The following is a 24,550-nucleotide window of genomic DNA, read 5'->3' as shown; positions in this document are numbered from 1 at the left end:
GGAGGGGGGTCAGTTTGTGACGTGGGGGTCAATAAGCGCGTTTCGACGCGTTGACGCATTCCGTACGCGCCCGCCCGCGCGCGCGTAAATTTTTGTCGACGACGCAGCGCGTGGAGGCGTGCGAGTCCGCAAAAGGTGGACGTTGAAATCCCGCTCGCAGAACGAACGTTGAACGATGCGCAACGTTGTCAGGCCCCGTGTATATAATGGAAGGAGGATCGGGCCTTGCTGCTGTAACGGGACATAATTAATCTCGCTCACAGAATTAATGATCAAATAATGTTCATGTTTGCAGGGCCAATATATGGAGGGATTGGGCATGGCTGTGCCTAAATAGATAATTAATACTCATGATTTGGTTAATCGTTTTGGGGTGGCAGGGGGGTGTGGCAGGGTGGGTCTTCATCTAGCAGCGGATCAACCATGTCCTCGCGGCTGGGCCAACTGAAACGCTGCGCTGGCGTTCACTGAGCCACATTCACCCCAGCTCACGGGAGTCGGGGCCATTCGGCCTCACTCACTCACTCTCTCTGAGCGTGAGCGGTTATAACCGCAGAATTGGTAAAGTTGGACTGCATTTATTTCGGAAGCATTTTGGCCGTAGACCAGCGCTATCGGACGGGCGCGGAATGAGGAGTGTTGCGAGCCAGTGTCACTGCAGAAAAAATTTTTACTCGCTGTCAAAGTCAACCAGGGGTTTGGCAGCCGTATTTAATTAACACCGGCGGCCATGAAAATGCCCGGATAGGGCCCCCACGGCGATAAACGTCCCGCTAGTTCACCAGCATTGGTTTAAAGCAAAGGCTGACGGATTGCCCACGAGACACTGAATTTGGACACCGATGCTGCTGATCAAATGCCCTGGCGAGGAGAATGGCCCTGCCGCTTAACGGGAAGTTTGACACACGAACAAAACAACTGATGTTTTGTGTGTCACAAACACGGAGTTGGTGAGAGGCCAGAGCAGAATGCACAATAGTCAAACATTCCAAAAATCGTAAATATGTATCTTTTCCACCCTTTAAACAGGGTCACGCTGCGTCGCTGGCTAGCGAGTGTGCCGCTTGGCAAAGAGGGAGTCTCAACACCCATTTTCAAGAGGATCCTGACTTGGGATGGTTTGGCCAATTAAAACTTTATTGTTCTTGTCGAGTGCGTTTACTTGTGGGATGAACCAGAGTGCCCGTTGACAACGTCAGTGTGAGTTTGTGTGTGTGTGCGCGTGCGTGTGGTTATATAGATTGAATACAGTAAAAAACATTTTCCCCACCACACCACTGACGACACATGTAGTGCTATAATCGCACACACCTCTCTAATAAATACTTCATGCAAAACAAAATAATACAGCCAAAGAAGCGAGCGGATCGGGCAAACCAATCCGCCCCCCCCACCCACCCACCCACCCCCCCCAAAATAATTTCCCCGCAGTTCCTTCCCAGCGATCCCCGCATCATCCCCTCCCCGTCCCGGCCCGCATCTCCGTTCTCCACTGCTGGCTTGCCGAAAGTGGTAGCCTCAAGTCGGTTTCCGTGGCGACAGTGCAGTTAAGGCGTTGTGTCCATTTGCTCCATCTCCCCCCCGTCGGTATCGGGGGAAGTAACCCGCGGCGCGGGCTGGCGCGCACGGGAACGCACGCAGAGCTCGCGAGCGCGTGTGCGCACGTGCACGCACGCGCGCGTGTGCGCACGTGCGCACGCACGCGCGTCACGCACGCGCGCCACGCACGCACACCCGCGCGTCACGCTCACCTACACCGTGTGCCTGCTACACGCGTCTTCCCGATCGTGTCAAAGGTCCGCTGATATTGTAATTCCCCCTTTGATATCAATGTCACACACACACACACAGCATATATATGTGTGTGTGTGTGTGCCATATGCGATGATGATTCGCAGTGCACTGTTATCGATGGCATTTGCCCGAACGTGAGGGCTTCTCACTCTGCTGCCCTTGATTGATTGGTTGGTCGATGGGTTGATGATTGGCCGACTCGTCGCTCTGTCGATCGATCGATGGGGTCGATCGATTTAATTGGGCGGTGTCTTGTCCGATAGGCCCTTGAGCACATCATCAATCCGCTCGTCCTCGATGACCACTGCGGAGAGGGGGACAGTGGAATGTGGGAGGAGGAGGGGGGGGGATGAGGAGGGGCGAGGAGTTTGGGGGGGAGGAGGAGAGTGGAGAAGGGGATGGGAGAAGGAGGGATGGGACGGAATGGCAGGAGGAAACGGAGGAGGAGGGAGCAGGAGGAGGGATGGAATGAAGAGGATGAGGGAGGGAGAGTAGAGAAGAGGAGGAGGAGGGGGGGGGGGAGGAGGAGGGAGGAAGATGAGGGAGGGGGAGGAGGGGAAGGGGGAAGGGAGAGAACATTGGTTAATTCAAACATTGGCCGATCTGCCCGTGTATGCAATCGTGTGCGGTTACACATCTATCATCGTCATCGATTCACGTCTCTTATTTACAAGACAGGAAAAACGCAGAGGTGGCCGGGTGGCTCAGAGGTCAGAGCCCCAGCGACAGCACCGCTAGGATTCTGGGTTCCAACCCAGATTTTGGCCGCCCCGTGAGCAGACCGGCTTCTCGTGTGCAGTGAGTTGATAGCCTCAGCCCGGTCACCAACGCAATAACAACCGTGACCCTCAATTGGTTTCCGTATTTAATTTGGATAAAGTCCAACTTTGGAAATTAAAATGTCAGTTCAGACTGTCGAGCGATGAACGTTGCTCTCTCGTGCGGCAGAACGGGTGGGAAAGTGCCGTGCCCTCTGCAGTGTTGAGTAGGTGGCTCTCTTGAAGGGATCTTAGAAGTAGCTCTTTGAAATCCACTTCCGTGGGCCGTTGTCTTAAACACGGCGGGTCCCACCACTGTGCGAGACATCCGAACGGACTCTTCGGGTCAATACATGATGGCGACGATATTTTTCTATTTTTTAGCAGAGATTGGCAAAACCCACAAAGTTCGGTTATCTAATTGCACCTGGGTCCATCTTGGGTCGGTGAACCGGAAGAAATATCCCCGTGCCCGGCACACCACGTCCGGCATACCGCTCGCTTATGGGTTGTGGCTACCTCCTCCTCAACTACAGGCAGTGAACTGGAAAAGACGGCCAGTGAGCAATGAATCACGGGTGGAGGATTTGGAACTCTAAGCCACGTGCATCACGGCCTGTCTCAAGCTTCGTTCGGGAGTAGAAAAAAAATATTTTGTTTAAATTTACGATCGACCACAGCATTGTGGCACGTTCGTGACATCACTTGATATACATACAGCGATGCAATGACAATACAGGCTGTATTTACACTGCATGTAAATGCCACTGCGTCTCAAGGTACTGATGTCAACAGAGAGCTATGATGGAGTACAGCGATGGTGAATTCAAAGTTTATTTAAAAAAAATGTATTTCTCTTTATCAACGAACAAATGAGACTTGTTTTGGACAGCCCTAGACATCGACGCATTCGTCCACGTTGCTTTTATTGCCGTGAACGAGAACCTACGGTGTTCATGGGGTGCTCTTGCCCATCACATCAGACAACCTATCAGAGTATGCTGTCATTGGCCACACCTTGCCGATGAACACCAAGAGTTCGGAGGACGCTACAGAACGGGAACAATGGATAGCCGGGGAAGAGAAACACAAGAGGCCCTTTTGCCCAACAGTGGGAAGTTTTTGACTTGACAACAACCCCGCTGATAGACTCAGAGAAGTTGAAACCGTGGCAGGGTTTCCGGCTTAGACAAATACCGCTGGAATAATTTATCCTGAAGTCCGACAGGGTGCTGGGCGCAGTGTTAAGCATGTCCCATGGTCACGTGTCCCATGGGCACGTGTCCCATGTCTATGTGTCGGTTGGACGTGAGTCCCATGGTCGCGTGTCCCAGCAGCAGCAGCAGCCGCCACCGTTATTCGTCAGCTAGCCACAGCCTTTCTCTAGCGACCCCAACGATCTCGACCCTGACCCCGACCCCCTGGACCCTGACCCCGACGACCTCGACCCTGACCCTTGACCCCGACGAACTCGACTCAGCCTTTTACCTTCGATGGAAATCGGCAGTCAAGGAGCCGAAGCAATTTCCCACACGACGTCCCAACAAGACCCCCCCCTCCCCTCCCCTCCCATCATCTTCGCTCGCCGCTCTTCCTCAAGCCTTCTTCTCCCTCCACGCGGAGCTCCTGACGGAGGTTCATCTCTGCTGTCTCTCTCTCTCTGCCATCCACGCGTCGCTGAGGTTCAAGCTGCTGCTGCTGCTGCTGCTATTGTTGCAGTGGAGTTTCCTTCTTTGCCTAAATTGTTACATGGTCATAGTTTCTGGGTTAGATCGTGTACGTCTGTTGTCAGTTATATATATATCTTTTTTAAAATCTATAACCCTTCACTACTCAACACAGTCAAATAAGCTCACATTGTCACGTGGAGGGTTGGCGGACAAAAATGTCGATTGCTTTGTTTTTATCAGGCCAAAACCGGAGGGTGGGATGCCGATAAGCGGGAAAAGAATCTCGACAATTCCGCGCGGTTCGTTTGGAGATTCCATCCGAGCGTCGCCAGCTGTTAGCAAAAGAGCTCGGCTCTCTCGCGTGAAATTAATTTCCCGATCATCAAACCGAAGATCACTTGGCGTCATCGTCCACGCGACAGCTCGCATTGATTTGCCTCTCGCCGTGTGGCGGAGGGTTCAGAGTTTAAACGTTGGGGCTGCGCCTTACGCGAAGATCTCACCTAAAATAATATGCCCGTGAATCATGATGTTGGTCGCGAAAGGCTACGTGTAAAATGTCCGATTTGCAATGTTCGTTCATGGTCAAGGTTTTTTTTCTGAATATAAATGTGCCGTTAAACCCGCCACCACCCGACACAGCCGATTGGTAAGGTTTGTCACGTAAACAAAACGTGCCAATTCGTTACTAGTACAGCACACCGGTGTACGACGTTTCGCTGGTGCTTACAGCCAGCCTCATCAGGGGATTTTCCAGAATCGTGAAGAAATTAAACTGCTTTAGGCCCTTAACTAGAGCTAAAGTGATGTCATCACTGCGAGTCTCTCAGGCGCGAAGACCAGTGGGGTTAATGTAGTCATGTAAATTACAATGGATTTTGTTAATCTGATCATGTGCAGGACCTATTAACGACTGGGTTAGTCACAGTTAATCAACAATGTTGAATTTTTCTGTGCTGTATTCTCCTTTTTTCACCCCCCCCCCCCTTCGCTCCCGTAGTCACCTTAGAAAAAACTAGCCTCTTAAGCTCAAGAGGCCCAATGAATGAAAACAACAACAACAGCAGCAACACAACTCAGCTCAAACACCCAACAAGACAGGCATCCGTATAAAAACAGAGACTATGCAGGACAAGGTCGCCTATCCGACCCTCACACACCCCGTTCCGATCGAAGGCCCCACCATCCCGTGTCGATAAATTCGCGTGGACGCGTGCCACCGTCCCTTTCTTTTTGGCCCTACAGGGCCACATTCACGAATCCGACACTTTTCACGTAGCCGCCCGCCTCTTACCTCCGGCCAGCGCGCCCACCCAGCCAGCAAGCCAGCCAGCCAGCCGGATTATGCGACGTTTCTCATTTGCGCCGGAATTGAAAATGACGGCTCCGATGGAAGACTGCCAGTTAATTATCGCATTTTAAATTCATAAATAAGAGAGGGGGGGGGGGGGGTGGTGGAGGGGCCGCGGGGCTTTAGTGGGGTGCGGGTGGGAAATTACATCCATAAACGGGGGCTGGAATTACAGTGGCGAATTCAGAGGCCAGCGTCTCCGCACCGAACAGAAACCTAATCCAATCCCATCGCCACAGCACCCTTCTAAGCTCATCCGATGACCCAATCTTTGGTCCCTCTGTCACTCGCCGTGCCCAGTGCCTCAACGCAGAACAACGCTCGATCCGTCAAACGTGAACCCCTTTATTTCACCACCGATCTGTCTGCGTATTTCTCGCCCGAGTCTCGGCCCGTGGAGGTGCTCGTGTGGCAATTTACAGACGGCGAACAAGGGGCAGGCGCCATCCCAGCCCCGTTGAATAAAGGGCATCGTCAAATGTGAAATGGCTAAGGGCTCTTCCAAATTGGTTTCGATACTACGTTGTCAAATATATATGAATAGAATGATCTAAAGTCCCCTTGTCAATCCACTAATGTTGGGCGGAAGCCATTCCATGGCAGCGCACGCAGTGGCACGGTTTGTTTTGACCATACTTCACCACGTTGGTCAATGAGGTTTGGTGAAGGGCGGTGGCGGTGGCGGGAAACTGATTAAAAGTTGGTTACATAAGGGACACCACCAAAATGTGATTTCATATTTCATCAAAATATTTCACCCGGAGAATCCCCTGAGAAAGGAACATTCTAGATTGCAAGGGTGAATTTGCTCGGCGAGTCTAACCCTGATGAATTAATGGATGTACAGTATTAAATGCGTGTAGGCCAGTCTTAATTTGTTTATTTAAAGGACATCACACATGAGGAATGACTTGGCTGTTACATGGGCATGGTTATATAAAACACATTCTTGCGGAGGGAGCTGGTAGGAACGTTGGGTTGCTCGGTCAATGGCCAGGGTCAACGGCGGCGTGGTGTATTCCGCAAATATGGCCGACTGTGAGGGCGGGCACAAGCCGGCGTGAGTAGGTTAAACGTTGAGTTTTATAAGGGCACCACGGGGTGACCAGCCCCTCCCCAGCTAGCCCCACCTCTCCCACCCCCCACCCAGCCTCTCCCCACCCTCCCCACCCAGCCCCTCCCCACCCTCCCCACCCAGCCCCTCCCCACCCTCCCCTCCCCACCCAGCCCCTCCCTCCCCACCCAGCCCCTCCCTGCACGACGGACGCAATAATCCCGTGGGCTGGTGTAACCAGGAGGTTCCTACCAGTACCAAGGACGTGAACTGCCATATAACGCATGAAGCTTACAGTATTGATGTTCGCGATCGCATGACTCCAACCACATATACAAATTTTAGGCTAAGCCGACCTAGGGGGGAAGTCATTGCACATCACAGTTGTTTACCGATGATGATGTGGTGAGTCATGCTGTGAATGTGTCATGTAAAAACGTATTAATGCCGAGTGTAATTATTTCAATTTCCAGCCACAGCCAACGTCAGTTAGCCGTGCATATTAAGCACAAAGGCAAATATAAACGTTACCCTTATAGCCTTGAGCAGCCTGTTGGGGAAAGTGGTGTTAGCGAGCCGCTATGAAGGCCAGCACGGCACAACCTATGAGCGCGGGAGGGGGGGGGGGGGGCAACACCACGCCCGACCGCCTTTGTCTCCCCAGTGCTGATGTTTGAGACACCGCAGCAGGTGACACATTTAAGGTTGAGTCGACCTAAGTGAGGCCTAGGACCCGTTCAGATAATCGTGATTAGATGTTGGTCGTGAGCGGGGATTCGACATCGGGTACCAGGGACTCGCAGGACACTGATGCTGGCCACTCACCCCCTCGTCGTTATGGCACTTGCCATGACAGTCTGCTAAAGGCTATAGGGAGGCTCTTTGTCTTTGGCTGTATGTCTGTGTGCACACACTGGATACGAGTACACGCAATGTATGCGTGTGAGCGTGTGCGAGATGATTGTGTGGAGAGTGCGGCAACGTAGCGTCCCGAGTTCGACTCTGATGACGGCCAACACCGGTGACTATTATCTGAACCGGTCCTGGGACTCGCCTAGATCGACTCAACCTCAAATGAGTACCTGGTGCAATGTGTAAACATCGCCACTAGGGAGACAAAGGCGGCCGGGCGTGGTGCTGACCACCCACCCCCTAGCGTGCTGTTCCGGCTTCCATAGGCGCTCGCAAACAGCACCTGCTCCTACAGTCTGTTAGGGCTCTACGGTTAATCTTTGTCTTTGTGCGGAGAGAGGGAGGGAGAAAGAGAGAATGGGTATTAAATTACAAATTGAGGTTTGAATTAATGTGAAATCACAAGGCGAGGGACAGGCCGTGCTTTTCAAACGATTATCAGTGCGCGCCACATCAACACGTCACTTAAAGCCGCGCCAAGGTCAGCCCCAAGGACAGCCAAGGTCAAACATCCATCCGCGTCGTGAGCGGGATTCGAACTCGGGACGTGTGTTCGTATGATGGAGGGGAGATTGATGATGGATCAGCAATGGTCAAATGTTCACGTGGATGCGGTTGAGTGGGTGAGAGTGACTCACGCAGACATGCTGCCGGTGATGTAAACTCTGCGGCCAATGATTTTGAAACATTGACTCATGTGGAGATTCATAGACTGACACAGAGACCCATCGATTCACACAGACCCACAAACTCACACAGATACCCATAGACTCACACAGACACCCCATAGACAAACACATACAACCATAGACTCACATAAACATTCATAGACTCACGCATATGCCCATACTAACATATAGCCACATTGACTTATGTTATAGAAACGGGCGATGTGTTACTATGCAGTTCATGGTTTCAGGTGTTGACTCAGGTGGGAATTAGTAGAGTCACCTGGAGACCCATATAAACTCACACAGGAACCCGTAGACTTACAGGGAGACCCATCTTAGCTTTGGTCACATCGTTTGAAACCATCGACTAAAACTATGGGAGCGGGCAATGGCGTTCCGTGCTCCGTGTGTGTGGCACACGGTGTCGTGATTAGTGACAGCCATCGCCGTATCGTGTGTGGGCTACTCTGCATTGGCTATTGGTGCAGCAGCAGCAGCAAGAGGTGGTGGAGGAAGGAGGAGGAGGAGGCGGTAGCTGCCATCTGCTGCGCACTGCTCTGCCGCCCATCATCAGCAAGGGGCCGTGGTTTTTCCTGCGGGGTAAACCGAAACCCGTCGGATGGATGGATGTCCCTGCTGTGGGGTAGGCGATTAAGGAAAGTGCTCGTTTGACTGTGCAGCACATCGCACCGCGTGTCACACCATCTTGCCGGAGTGCACCACGGATGAAAGGGCCCTTTGCCAGTGCACGGTGTTTGCCGATGGGGGCTGTCGGGACCTCTATCGCCAGTCGCACCACAGGCGGCATTTGTTTAAGCTGGCGACACCCTCGCCCATAAGACTCGGCTGCATCGAAGCTGGCCACAAAATGGTGCCCGCGCGGTGTTTAGATCGCCTCCACACATGCCATGACTTGTCAGATCAGTGGAGTAACAAGCAAAGGGGGGGGGGGCAGGGGTGCCTTACCCCCCCTACCTCCCCCCTGGTGACCAAAGCTACGAGTTTGAGCCCCCTTGACAACCACCACGAGACATGTTAATCAACAACAGTCTCTAAAACAACAACAACTTGTAGTTATTTATTTATTTAAAACTCGGCTTAAATTAGTTGTGTGTTTTTTCAATTAAAATGCTGAATGATGGGATGAGGCAAGAGGAGAAGCCGCGATGTAGAGATAATAGCCTCCTAGGTGCGACCGTGCGAGACAAATCAAATGTTGGGGTCCCACCTGACCAATTTCTGCACCTCTACCTGAGCTGATGACGTCGTTACCTCGCCACTGTGTCAGACACATCGCACCGGAAGGCCGCTAGGCTGATGGAACTAAACATGGTCCATTTAAAGCTTTCGTGACTGCAGGGATTCATCTTCTTGGTTCTTTCGGTAAAGTCACGTAGAAGGGAAATAATAAAATAAGAAAAATAAAACATATTTTATTATGCTTTAATAAAGGGAAATAATAAAATAAAAAAAATAAAAACATCTTTTATTATGTTAAATTTGTATTATTTTATTATTTACATTCTACGTGACTTTACCGAAAGAACCAAGAAGATAAACATGGTCCAACACATTCGTCACTTGAACACCGTGGCCTTAAAATAAATGAATAAAAACACGTATATGAAAGGCGACGTTTCAGGCAACGACCCTTCTTCTGAGCACGTACAATGCACTTGCTAAAAATGCTGGTTGAATTTGTGTCGACGTTCCGCGCGCCTGATGTTGACCCTGGAAATAAACAACTCGAGGCCCAGCTGATGGTCACCCTGGGGAAGACGAGGCGCGTTCCCGTCTCTCGAGTGCCAGCCCCCGGTTGGACAAAAATAAACGTGGAATTGTCTCGTTTGTCCCCTTTTCTCAGCGTGGCAAGGCCACTGCCCCCTCGCCCCGTGTGTACACCACTCGATTGTTAACGCGAGGCATCGGACACCTCCGTCTGTGTGCCATTACTTCCTGCGCGGGATTCCTCCGCTAAGCTTCGTTGCGAGTCATCTTCTTGGTTCTTTCGGTAAAGTCACGTAGAATGGAAACAATAAAAATAATAAAAGATAATAAAATAATTCTCACGACGTTTCGGTCACAACGCACGCAGCCGTCCTCTGACGCTGTCTCCCCGACAGACCTGGTCTTCACCTGATGACGGCTGCTTGCGTTGTGGCCGAAACGTCGTGAGAATTATTTTATTATGTTTTATTTTATTATTTTTATTGTTTCCATTCTACGTGACTTTACCGAAAGAACCAAGAAGATGAATCCCTGCAGTCACGAAAGCTTTAAATCGAAATTTACTGCGAGTGTTGGAGGAGAAAAGCCAGAGTTCATTTGTGGAGTGTAAAAAAACAAGATATATACACCAACAATAAAGATTTTTGTTGTTGGGTTCGATCGCGTAAATAGAAATGTGTCATTAAACCCGCCACCACCCGACACAGCCAATTATCAAGATTTGTCGCGTAAACAAAAGGTAGCCAATTAGTTTCTATTTCAGCACGCCGGTTGTGTGTTGGAGAGGAAAAAACTCACAACGTTTAGAATTCGATTCCTGTGACGTTCCATCGGTGAAAACCACGACCGGCTTCATCAGGCGACAACTAGATCTAACCCCCAAAAAACTCACCTTTATTATTGATAATATTAGTCGCTTCGCTATTCTGGCAAATCGCCCCATGATGCTGGATGCAATTACCAGCGAAACGTCGTACTACTCAAATTGTAAATGTTGTGGATTTACTCTCCAACACACCGGTGGGCTGAAGTTGTATCTAATTGGCGCGTTGTTTACGTGAACAAACCTTACTGGCCGTGTCAGGTGGTGGAGGGTTACGACACATTTACACTTACGCGATCTCACCCAAAAACCGTTATTATGAATAATATTGGACGCGAAAGCCTACGTGTTAAAAGCCTACATGTTACACTGATCTATACAAATATATATCCATGCATACAATGACAAAACACTCAAATAGAGCTGCACGCGTAATAAGCTGCCAGCAACCTACTTTCTGTACTGCATCTCCTAGAGGCAACCAACCCCCCATGATCCGCTAACCCCCTAAACCCCTCCCAATACGGTGGGGTTTCAGGCCTGCATCATGGCAGTGGCGTTATCGAACAAGTGAAATTAATTGATTGAAATCAGTTTTGTTAAATGCGCGAATGAATTGATGAACGGATGAATGAATAACAGCGGATAACAGAAACTCGATAAGGGTCGGCCATTAGTGTTTGTTACGCCACAAATAACGCATGTCACGTTGCTCAATTACACACCGCCACGTCACCACGTGCGTATGTCTGCACTCGAAGTCGCGGTGGCGAGATGTTAACTCCCTCGCCTGGTATGCAGGAGGTCGTGGGCTCGATCCCGAAATTGACGCCTCTATATTTCGAGTTTGCGTGTCTGTCTCCCTCCCCGTGATCGCTTGGATATTTCTCCAGGTCCTCCGGTTTTTCACTCCATTTTTAGAATCAACATTGTGCGTTTTAGAGTATTTGGCTGCTATGCATTTCCACGTGATTAGCCACTTCGTTGATCAATCCTTATGTGGCCATGTCGCTTCAGAAAAAAATAGCTCTATATAGCTCAGTGGGCCTTACCATGGTAAAATAATAAAGAAAATGTTTCGTCTTCAGGTTGTCTATCCTATACGTACAAATCAGGTCGTTTGTCTGGCATACAAATCATAAATGTCACCTGGGTTGATTCCAGGCAGGTGAGTTTCACGTCACCTCGTGCGTAGGAAGGGCTGCCCGCCAAGGATTGTATATGCAAATCTTCCAGGTCATGTGACTTACCAAAACTCCACGAATACATGTCGTACATCTTGCGTGCAATAATCGTACGAATCTTAAACGATTGTGCTATGGGGATGGGCTTGGGGATGCCTTCATCCGGCAGTGGATTGATCATGGTGACGAATCCTCTCTCAGATGAAGGTGAGCGTCACGTTCCCTCGTCCGTAGGACGGTCTGCCCTCTGGCCCATGCCCTCGCAATTGGGGCCGCTTACATAACCGAGTGAAACGCCTTAAATTGGGGAAGATTATGGTACGAGACCAGACCTTGACGTCGTGGAAATTCCACAGTGCCATGGCAGGGGATGGGCTTGGACAAGGGTAACCTTTTCGACAACCACCGTTTAACTCTTTCCCCCACAACGTGGTACTCGATTTAGCGACCACCCGACCCGAATGTGATCTTGGTTACCATCAGCCCACAGTGGGCCAGGCACCGTGCGTCTCGCTCACTGTGTGTACGCAATGGGCGCGTATGCACATGTACGTGTGTGTGTGTCGTGTGTGTGTGCGCGTATTCATATGTGGGGAGCGGTGGTGTAGCGGTTTAGCGCTACGAACCTGGCAACCCGGGTTCGATTCCCGCTCACGGCCATCACCAGTGACGAGTATTTGAACCGGCCCCGAGCCTCCCTCTAGGTAGACTCAGCCTCAAATGAGTACATGGTACGGTGTGCAGTAAACATCGTCACTGGGGAGACAATGGCGGTCGGACGTCGTGCATAGGTGTTCGTTAACTGCATTTGCCAAAAGTCTGTCAAGGCTTTGTCTTTGTACTTATGTATGCGTGCAAGGCGGCGTATGTGTTTGGCGGTGTGTACGTTGTGTATATATAATACACCCGATTGTGTATACAATAAATGTATACTTATAGCCTTGTGTGCCTGTATATGTACACGCCTGTATATGTACACGCCTGTATAAATATACACGTGCCACACAGGTACGGATTAGGCACAAGCCCTCACCTGTCTGACTCGGTGAGTCATCCAAAACACAGATGCTCACCCCGCCCCTACACCACCACCCCACATCCCTGGGCATCATCAAACAAAAGCAAAACGCCAAACGCCCCAAGTAGCTCAAGGCGCTCTACGCTCGTGAAACCAAACAAAGAAAGACAAAAAACCCCGAAAATAAACTAAACATAAAAATTGCAAACATCAATTAACGTCATTTGTAATCGTTCTATTCGAGCAAAATGTGTCACGCGGCTGATGTAATTAAGGTGGAGCAGCTTGTCTGACTCGCAGTCAAATCACTGATTAGGGTCCCCAGTAGGCGAGCACCCACTACTGCCCCCCCCAAAATAAAACTGCCCCCCCTCGACACAGCCCCCCCTTTCCCCAGCCCCCCTCGAACACAACCCCCCCTCCCCCCACGTCGCACCACCCATTCATCCTCACCGCACTGCGTGCGTCCGATCTGACCCAACTTTGGAGGTCTCTTTCCTTGCCCACCGGCTCCACCTCCTCCTCCACCTCCTCCGCCGCCGCCGCCTCCTCCACCACCTCCTCCTCCTCCCCCGCTGCCGTAGAAGTTGTCCGTGCCCTGGAGGCGGCACGAGAAGGCCAGCTGCCCCACGTCCGATCCCTCGGGGAAGCGCGCCAGCTTCTCATCCGCGTAGGGCATCACCTCCGACATGCCTGCGCCAAGCGCTCTTCAATTCGCCGCGCTCTCTCCTCCTCCTCCCCCTTCACGCTCTGTTCCCTCGGCGTCTCTCCGTCTCTTCACTCCTCTTCTGGTCTCCGCGCCGCTGTCGTTCTCCCCCCCCCTCCTCCTTGTCTCTGTCTAATTGCCCGCTGTTGTCCCCTCGTCTCAGGGAGTCGTAGCAAGCCCCGTGTCCGTCCTCTCGTCTTCTGCTTCTTCCTCTCTGCGTCTCTTTGTTCAATGCGACCGCAACGCGATTGGAGATCGATGCCTCTCTGACAGTTAAACAGCTGCCACCACCGCCGCCGCCGCTGCTGCTGCTGACGATGATGATGATGCGGCCGCTGCTGCTGCTGCCACCGCCGCTGCGATCGGCCGACGAAACGCGTTCGTTACACGGACGCCACCAACACCGCAGCAATCAAATCAATAACAATACTAATGACAGCGGCGAGGGTAATTACGCTCGACGTTGGATAAATAATAGTCGAGGAGTCTTCTTCGATTGTTGTCGTCTCGAGCCCCCTTTTGTCGGATAAAAAAACAAACAAATTCGATTCTGTTGCGCGTCAATTGGTCCCAATGCTGCTGCTGCCGCTGCTGCTACCGAAGCTGCTGCTGCTGCTGATGTTGTTTTATCACCGTGCCTCGATGAACGGCGCTGGTTCTATTCTACACAACGCGGGCACCTCTGTCCATCGGTTGTGTCCGCTCGGCTCAAGCCTGGCGCTCTCTCTCTCTGCCTCGCGAGATCTCTTCACTCCGTGTGTCACCTACTCCCCCGCGCATCCCACTCATATAGGCGTGACGTCACCCCACCTCATCCCCAGCGCGAGCGCCGTTGTGGGGAGGGGGGCAAGGGGGGGGGGCGCTACCACCAGTGTCATTGGCCTAGGTGGGATCCCAGGTACCGCCTACAACCAAAGCCAAAGGTCCCCCGTAGAGCCAGCCTTCCCCCAGACATTTTGGAGGGGCAAGTGCTGTTAGCGAGGAACACCTATGTAGGCGGGCACCACGCCCGACCGCCTTTGTCTCCCCCCCCCAAGCGCCCATGTTGTTTTCACGCCCGCATCAGGTGCTCGTTTTAGGCTGAGCTGACCTTGGGGAGGGTTCCAGGACCGGGTTCAGATAATCGTCACCGATGTTGGTGGCCGTGAGCGGGAAACCTCGAGCCGTCGCGCTAACCGCTACGCTACCGCTCCTCGGCCGCCTGCAACCACCACCCCCACCACCACCATCGTCGTCTCACCCACCACCATCGTCGTCTCACCCACCACCACCACCACCCCTCCCCTCTTCTACATCACAACCCACAACCCCCCACTCACCCCCCCCCCCCAATTCTACCCCCCCCCACCACAATCCCTCTCTTAACGGTGACGTCACCTTCACGGCCCCATTGCACGCGTAGTGTTTTGTGAATGGCCGTTATTTGTTTAATGTACAAACACAAATAGACAAGATTCACCCATATTTAGAAGTTTACTTAACGACTGCCACAGTGATCTCGTCAGGATCGCCTATTGAGACGTGATCCACGCACGAGGGGGTAGTGTGGTCGGAAGAAAAAAAAACCCACGCCCGGCCGCCTTTGTCTCCCCATTGCTGTGTTTTTTTTAACACCTCACCAAGTATTCATTTGAGGCCGAGTCGACCCAGGTTCAGATATTTGTCACTAAAGTTGGCCGTGAGCGGGATTCGAACTGGGGGTTGATGGGTTCATCGCGCAGTACGCTAACCGCGTCGCCACCGCTCCCCATAACACGCACACACTGGAACTATATATAGCGTGGGAGCTCATGCGGAGATAGTGGTAACATGTGCCTTACTCACAGGGGTTGTAACGAGCTTAATAATCGATTAAGATCTATTATTAAGCTCGCCGTAAATGCATCGATTGATGTCAATTATAAGCATCGATGTTTTTCTTTCTTTCAAATACGTATGCGGTGTATTTAACTGGATTACGTGACGCTTGCCATCGCCAGAGGCCGCCACAGTCACCACAATTGTAAAGCAAACTAAAATAAAGTCTTGAGGTGGCCGGTAGGCTCAAGAGTGTCAGAATATTGAGCTGTAATTGCGGAGAGCCTGGGTTCGAATCGGGGTCTCAGCCGCCCTGTGTTCAAACCGGGTTCTCAAGTGTATCGAGCTAACGATCTCAACTCGACCATCGATGACTTGCCATGGAAACCCACAGATTCACAGAGACCCATAGATGCACAGAGATATCCATAGATTCACATATATATCCATAGATTAACATATATACCAATAGATTCATATAGATACCCATAGATTCACAGAGACCCGTAGATTCACATAGATACCCATAGATGCACCATAGATACCCATAGATTCACAGAGACCCGTAGATTCACAAAGATATTCATTGATTCAGAGACACATAGATTCGCATAGATACCCATAGATTCACATAGATACCCATAGATTCACATAGATACCCACAGATTCACAGAGACCCATAGATTCACATAAATACCCACATATTCACAGAGACCCGTAGATTCACATAGATTCCCATGAATTCACATAGATACCCATATATTTACAGACCCATAGATTCACATAGATACACATACATTCACACAGATACCCATTGATTCACATAGAGACCCATAGATTCACACACTGGCGGAGCCAGTGGGGGATGGGGTGGCACGTGCCCCTCCCAATGATCCGACCGAAATCCCGAATATCGATCGGATCATTGGGGTTTATCAGTAATACATCGGCATTTTGCGACCCCCACTGCCACTGTGTAGCATATTATTACGTGCCAGGGACTCTATGAGATGATAGGACAATAGTCCGAGTCCATAATTGGCGATAAGTAACGGCAAAGCAGTTAAAGTGACTCACAGAATTGTGCGCAGTCGCGTATACAGTCCACGACTTCCCTGAAGGCAAACACCTTCAGCGAGCGCGATGCCGATCACACAACGCGGTTCGAATTCGACCCTCGATCGATGGCTGCGCCATCGCCGCACACGCGTCGAATAAAAAGCAAGGGACAAGTCCTCACTTACTAAGAACTCCTCTATAATTTTTAATTGCTGGAGGGGTTGCCCCCCCTACCTGAAAATCCTGGCTCCGCCATTGGATTCACATAAATATCCATAGATTATCATAGATACCCATAGATTCATACAGATACCCATAGATTCACATCGAGACTGAGTTGTAATGAAACCTGGGTTCTCCAGTGTAGCGAGTTCATACTCTCAGCCCAATCAATGCGACTCGTGCCATTTTTATTCAGTAGTTCGATCGCGTCGAATCTGGAGCCTGGATATTTCTCGAATGGGTGACCATCACGCACGCACAGGTCGTGTCACTGGGATATTTGGTGATGGGCAGCAGAGTGCAGTACAGTACAACAATGTGCTTTGGTTGTACTTCTGTTGCTGCCCACATTCACCAACCCGCGTTGCCCAGCAAGGTGAAGTATGGTCGAATAGCAACAACACGCCGCTCCACGTGAAGTCCTCTTCACGACAGGGCTGTACACGTACATGATCTGGCCGAGGTATTAATGCCATGACCCACACAGGTGTTAGTCACCTAATGTGCGCGAATCTTCCCCAAGGGGACACTTGAGCCAACACCCATGAGAGGTCATCGAAGGCATCTTACTCATCAGCTTTGCCCGCATTCCCTCATAGATACTCATCTTCTGTGAGGACGTGGGCTACCACCACCACTACCATCACTTTTTCTCACCTATTCTTTGGTTCTTTCGGTAAAGTTACGTAGATAGAAAAATAATAAAAAAGAAAGTGAATAAAAAATAATAAAAATAATAAATAATAAAAATAAAATAAAGACAAAACCACGACGTTTCGATCGTAACACAAGCGGTCGTCCTGGTGATGACCGCTTGTGTTATTTTTTTTAAGTCAAACATTTTCTCACCTGTTGATGGAGAGGCGAGCCCACAACAGCCTGGGATTTCCAGCCTCCAACACACCCCACCGTCACATTTCAAGCCAAGCCCTCCCCTATTTTTTGGCGACGGTTTCTGACGTCCTGCCCCTATTAGAAGGGGCCGTGCATCCCTTCCCATGGTGACAGGAGTTGGAACCAGTCCCAACTATTTCCGTCCGCATCCCACAGAGAGCCCGGGGTGGTAACGGTTCAAGCTCCCAACGGAGGATGCACGACCCGAGACTGTTCTAAACCCGCCTGCCCGCCAGCGAGCTTCTGGGAAATTCCGTGCGGCCAGCCAAAGTGATTGGCTGGTGTTTCTCGAGGTGCGGTGAGTAATTCTTTTGACTAGACCACGTTGGGATTTTTGGTTCGACGGCGTCATAGATGGGTTTTTTTTTCTATTGTTGTTGTTCTACATCTCCCCAACGGTCTCTCCTGCACAAGTTTGTCATCGCCCTTGTTTGGAGGTTCCTTGGGTAATTATTATGCCGCAGTGGAAAATGTTACCAAACTCATATCAATAAGCCAGAGAGCCCTCTTAGTCATTGAAAGACACAAACAAGGCCGCGCACACACAGGCGAAGAAGGTACCCATATAATCTACACAGGCTGTTGGAGAAAGTGCTGTTAGTGAGCACCTCGTTACTAGAGTTACTAGAGACTAGCAGTGCACTGGGGGGGAAGGGGGGTCGTGAGTGTTAGGGGTATGTCACCGGGGTCAAAGTTCAGCGCACCAAACACGACGTTACCGTTGACCACGCACAACAAAGACAAAGATCCCCCCTATAGCCTGTAACAGACTGTAGGGGAAAGTGCTGTTAGCGAGCACTTATGAAGGCCAGCACGGCACACGAGGGGGTGGGTGGCCAGCACCACGCCCGGCCGCCTTTGTCTCCTCGAGTGACGATGTTTGTACACCGCACCAGGTACTCATTTGAGGCTGAGTCGACCTAGGGGAAGAGGCCCAGGACCAGTTCAGATAATCGTCACCAGTGTTGGCCGTGAGTGGGAATCGAACTGGGGTCACCGGGGTTCGTAGCGCAGCGCGCTGACCGCTGCACCACCGCTCCCCACACATACACACACTCACATGGACACACACACACGCGCGGATTGATGCACACGCGCATACACACGGACAGTCACAGTGACACAGACGCGTTATGAAAGGGCGTTGTATTGAATCGTATGCAAATTGACGCCGCATTGGCGTCATTAGAGTGCTTCTGACTCAGGTTTCAAACATGTTCTGGCTTCCCTCAAACTTGTTGGACTCTCTAAGACTGAGGGAGCCCGAGGGTGGTGTGGTAGGGCGTGTGTGTATACAAGGCGACGTTTCGGGCAATGGTCCTTCTTCACAACACACGGGTAGAGTGGGAGGTCCTAAGTCTCTCTGGCCTGTGTGCCGTGAGGTCCATTGGTTGGAACGTGGCCTATGTTTCTTTTAAAGACCACACACGTTTTGGCCAAAGTTGGTAAAACGTTGGTCAAACGGCTCCAACCGCATGCTAACGTTGATCCAACGTCGCGCGTTTACAGGAGAAGTTTTTTTTACTTGTTTGTTTAAAACGTTGGTCAAAGATGACGATGACGGAGCGGGCGTAACTCATCACGGGGCCGTGACTGCGACCGCGACTGCTGAACCAGAGGGCAGAGCGGCCGTGACTGCCCCCAGGACCGACTTACTCGAGACGGCGGTGCACCGAGGAAGACCACGCGTGGCATTTGGCTATGCAGTACATGCCAGAGGTCGCAACCGGGTACCCGATACCCGTACCCTACCCGGCTACCCGTACCCGGGTACGGGTAGCCGTTTGCCACCCTGGTGCGGCCGGGTACGGGTACGGGTAGGCCGTGAGTCACTGGTGAGTAACCGTTTGTCACTCATTTCGGGTAGGTACGGGTACGGGTAAGCAATCAAAACCCGTTTGCGACCTCTGGTACATGCAGGGTATATACATGTTTACTGAGTTTACTAATTGGCTGAACTGGTAAAAAAGAGAAAAGTTCAAGGCGCGGCCCTGCAATAGCCTGCGCTCGTCACTGCTGGCAGAAGGGCCTCCGCTAGAGGGAGCTCCAGAGAGCCCCGCTCCAGAGTATTTGGTCTACTCTTCCACGCTGACCAAGACATCTGGGCTGTATGTAGTGTACTTAAATACGTTTACTGAGCTCACTTAATTGGCTGAGCTGCTAATATTTATGGTGATGATGATGGGGGGGGGGGTATTGCTCGCTCCTCAAAACAACATTTAATAGCTCAAGAGAGTCGGGACTGTCCGTTTCACTTACGTGGTAAGATTTTTAAAAGATTGACGTTAAATTTGTATTTTTATTTTAAGTGATTTGTTTACCTTTCCGATACCTTGCACTCCTATCGTGATGATAACCCGCCCCTACTAGACATCTGTGAAAAAAGTTTTATCGCTCATCGGATTCCTCCGGTATAAATACAGTATTCTGATCGCTGTAAACTAAGAGAATGAGTAGATAATCCACAGACTTAACAGACCAGGCTAAGATTCACCAGGGGTGTTGGCGACTAAACGAAGACTGCCCGCACTACGATCAGCACGGTTTGCTACGTACGGTGCGAAAGGAGTTCAACATAAATGCGCCACGTCCTTTCTCAAAGACGTCAGCTATCATTGCCTTCCTTCCATTTAGCTCAGTCCACTTAGCTCAGTTGCCAATTGTTCAAGTTGCTTACGTAACTTCATTCATCGCTTCCCCCTGCTCCTTGCACCTAATACTATTCCCAGTCAAAAACGAAGACGTAACTACATTTTACTAAAATAACAAATGAAAGGACCGTGTAAAATTACGCGTTGCTCTCTCTCTCTGCTGGTCTTGGGGGTTTTCGAGTCAGCATTTGCAAGCCAAGTCTGCCACCTTGTGGCTATACACACACACGTCACTGCATTATCATCCACCATCATCGTTATATGTCTCACTCTTACTGGTAGGAACCCACTGGTTCCACCAGCCCACAGGGGATTATTGTGTCCGTCCGTCGTGCAGGGAGGGGCTGGGTGGGGAGGGAGGGGCTTGGTGGGGAGGGGCTGGGTGGGGAGGGAGGGGAGGGTGGGGAGGAGAGGGGCTGGGTGGGGAGGGTGGGGCTGGGTGGGGAGGGGAGGGTGGGGAGGGGCTGGGTGGGGAGGGTGGGGAGGGGCTGGGTGGGGAGGGTGGGGCTGGGTGGGAGGGGTGGGGCTGGGTGGGGAGGGGCTGGTCACCCCGTGGTGCCCTTATAAAACTCAACGTTTAACCTACTCACGCCGGCTTGTGCCCACCCTCAATCGGCCATATTTGCGGAATACACCACTCCGCCGTTGACCCTGGCCATTGACCGAGCAACCCAACGTTCCTACCAGCTCCCTCCGCAGGAATGTGTTTATCTTCCATCCGTGGGCTTTCCACGCCCACATCCCATGAATTCATCCCGTCTTCCGTATCTCAATCAACCCAGTCCTGGGTCCTCGAGACAGGTACCGGATCTCAATGTCGGCTTGAGAACAAGTTCCAAGGCAGGGTCCGTTACTAATTGTCATAGGAGGTGGGCCACCTTCGCCGATAAGACATCATCAGCGTGAGGTCCGTCACACCATTTGAAACCATGGGGGTTTGACAGCAGCACGATGATGATGATGATGGGGTTGTGTTTTGACCATTTTCCATTCGTGGTTTGTCGTCGGCCGCACGTCAGGGGCCGCACTAGAGGCCACCACGGGCCGCTAGTGGCCTGCGGGGCCTTGCATTGAAGCACATTGCGCTAAGGTCTCGTTCTTGACCTTGGCCTCAATCCGTGTCGTCATCGTTGTCAGCAATGATCGAGCCACTGCTGGATTAAAGCATCAAAAAGCCATCACCATCCCTCTAGATCTTGCGATGACACAATCCATCTAGCTCCCCCCTCGACTGCAGCGCCTCCACACAGGTGGTCGGGGTGGCGAGATGTTAACTGCCTCGCCTGGTATACAGGGGGTCGTGGGTTCTATCCCGATCCTGACATGCATGTCTCTCTTTCTCTCTCTCCCCGTGGTCGCGTGGATTTTTCTCCGGATCCTCCGGTCTCCCCCTCCACATTGAGAATCAACGTGCATTTAGAGTATTTGACTGCTATGAATGTCCACATGATAAGCCACTTCGTTGAGCTATCATTTGTGGCCAGGTCGCTTCTGAAAAAAAAGAACTACATAGCTTGGCGGGCCTTACCTGGTAAAATAACAAAAAAATATTTTAATGGTTTTTAGTTCAAGCCTATTAGCGTCCTATCCCCTCGGCTACAGCTCCTCCACACTTAAAACTCCAGCACCTGTTCTCGGCTCCCCGCATGCATTGCATAGGGTCGGCCCGTCTAACCCGTTTAACCTGCCGCTTGATGATCATAACATCTTTGGTTCATCCCTTGTCACAAACAGCAAACGAAAAAAAACCTCCATGTCATTGTGGAACCCGGCTCTGTCTTTAGAAACGCACGTCAACAAATATTTAAAAAAGTAATATTTACGTTAAATCGCTCGGATAAAATCTTGCCTGTCCGCCTCTGATGCAGAGAAGTTGATCCATGCACTCGTCTTTTCTCGGGTCGAAGATTCTAATGCCCCTCTGTCAGAGGTCGCAAACGGGTTTTGATTCCTTACCCGTACCCGTACCCGGCCGCACCAGGGTCGCAAATGGGTACCCGTACCCGTACCCAGCCGGGTACGGGTACCCGTACGCTACCCGTACCCTACCAGAAATGAGTGACAAACGGTTACTCACCGGTGACTCACGGCCTACCAGTACTCGTACCCGGCCGCACCAGGGTCGCAAACGGGTACCCGTACCCGGCCGGGTACGGGTAGCCGGGTATCGGGTAGGGTACGGGTATCGGGTACCCGGTTGCGACCTCTGCCCTCTGTCAGGCTTCCCGGCAAAGGGTCCTGAAGCGACCTCGAGTTGTATCGAGAACTACTCCTTACCAACACATATGCCCAAGTCCTGGCCCCCTGACACTGGCTCCCGGTAAGACAGCTTCTATTTAAATATTTACTGAGTGAACCTTTAAAGAATTAAGAGGGCTCGCACCGATCTGTATTCGTGACCTATTGAAACTAAGCTATTTTAAACAAAACGTTATATTTTATCAGACAAGGCCCACTGAGCTATTTCGCACTTTTCAAGAAGCGACCTGGCCACGAATGATAGCTCAACGAAGTGGCTCATCACTTTGACATTTATTGCAGCCAAATACTCTCAACCCATTTTGCTAAACGTGGAGGTTAAAAACCCGAGGACCGAGAAAAATCCACGTGACCACGGAGAGACACGCAAACTCGAAATATACAGCAGGCGTCAGGGTCAGGATCGAACCCACGACCATCCTGTATACCAAGCGAGGGAGTTAACATCTCACCACGGAGAGAGAGGCACGCAAACTCCACATATACAGCAGGCGTCAGGGTCAGGATCGAACCCACGACCATCCTGTATACCAGGCGAGGGAGTTAACATCTCACCACGGAGAGAGAGGCACGCAAACTCCACATATACAGCAGGTGTCTGGGTCAGGATCGAATCCACGAGTTAATCTACTCTATACCGTGGCTCACCGCCTGTGGGAAGCACTGATTTCACCCTCAAAACGAATCGTTTATCTTGCTTTAGCCATGCACTATGGCCATACAACCCTAACTATGGCTCATTATATAGACCCGTCACAAGGGAACGGCAAATCGGGGTGACCGCCCCGGGCCCCGTGCTTTGGGGGGTGGGGGGGGCTTCGACCTCACGGTGTGAGATGATTTGGCCCGGAGCCCCCGCACCACCCCCCTATGGACGGCCCTGCTCGTACACCAAACGACGGCAGTCTGCACTCAAAGAGTGTAGGAGGAGGAACAGCGAAACTACACGAACTCTCTCTCTACTGAAGCCCTCTCAGTTCGTGGCTGGCAAGACCTCGACATCGGAATTTGGCTCCTGAACCATATTGCTGCTGCTGCTGTCATCGTACACAGGAATGGAATATTTCCCAAGTTTGTTATCGCTGCTACAAGTCCCTATCTGCCCGTCTGGCCAGGACTGCATTTCGTGTGGCCATAAATATTGCTGGGTCATTGTTCAGCGCGTTGTGCATTTTTCTTTGAAAGGCGCTTTATGAAAACAAATGTATTCTTAATTCGCTATTCTTATTAAACTAAGCCTCGGCGTGTCCAAATCTGTTCGGTCACAGCTCCTCCACATACACAGTTCAACATCCGCACGTCCTCACACCCAGCCCACCACGGCATCACCCACAAATTTACAAATGTGGGATCCGCCCGTGGCAAAGAGGTCCATGGAAGGTTATGGAAAGCCATGGAAAGTTCACAGCTTGCGTGCAACTTGTAGAATATTTTTGGTAAGGAGGGGGAAGTGAAGGGCGGACACGGATGGGAGGAGCTGAGAGGAGTTGGTGGGGTGGAAGTGGGAGGAGGAAGGGAGGTGAAGAGAGAGAGTGGGAGGCGGAGAGGGTGGGAGGACAGCAAGACGTCGATTGGGTCGTGGAGAAAGTGGGCGCACAAGGAGAGAGGAGAGAAGGGAACAGGAGGAGGAGAGAGTGGGAGGAGGAGGAGAGAGTGGGAGGAGGAGGAGAGAGTGGGAGGAGGAGAGAGTGGGAGGTGGAGGAGAGAGTGGGAGGAGGAGAGAGTGGGAGGAGGAGAGAGTGGGAGGAGGAGAGAGTGGGAGGAGGAGAGAGTGGGAGGAGGAGAGAGTGGGAGGAGGAGAGAGTGGGAGGAGGAGAGAGTGGGAGGAGGAGAGAGTGGGAGGAGGAGAGAGTGGGAGGAGGAGAGAGTGGGAGGAGGAGAGAGTGGGAGGTGGAGGAGAGAGTGGGAACAGGAGGAGAGAGTGGGAGGAGGAGGAGGAGAGAGTGGGAGGAGGAGAGAGTGGGAGGAGGAGAGAGTGGGAGGAGGAGAGAGTGGGAGG

General features: G+C 51.4%; 1 protein-coding gene across 1 annotated transcript; it reads right to left on the bottom strand.

Annotated features, from left to right (window-relative positions):
• Positions 1-1,471: 1,471 nt before the first annotated feature.
• Positions 1,472-14,437, bottom strand: LOC144728427 (calcium/calmodulin-dependent protein kinase II inhibitor 1-like). Its single transcript, XM_078607860.1, has 2 exons — positions 13,417-14,437; positions 1,472-2,098 (listed from the first exon to the last, which is right to left on the bottom strand). The coding sequence occupies exons 1-2, from the start codon at positions 13,652-13,654 to the stop codon at positions 2,031-2,033; spliced, it is 306 nt and encodes a 101-aa protein (XP_078463986.1). The 5' UTR covers positions 13,655-14,437; the 3' UTR covers positions 1,472-2,030.
• Between the last annotated feature and the right edge of the window lie 10,113 nt (positions 14,438-24,550).

Source organism: Lampetra planeri, chromosome 28 (assembly GCF_965212315.1).
Source record: "Lampetra planeri chromosome 28, kcLamPlan1.2.h2, whole genome shotgun sequence".
NCBI lineage: Eukaryota > Metazoa > Chordata > Hyperoartia > Petromyzontiformes > Petromyzontidae > Lampetra > Lampetra planeri.
Note: the sequence above shows the minus strand (reverse complement) of the source record. Positions and strands in the feature narration are given on the sequence as shown.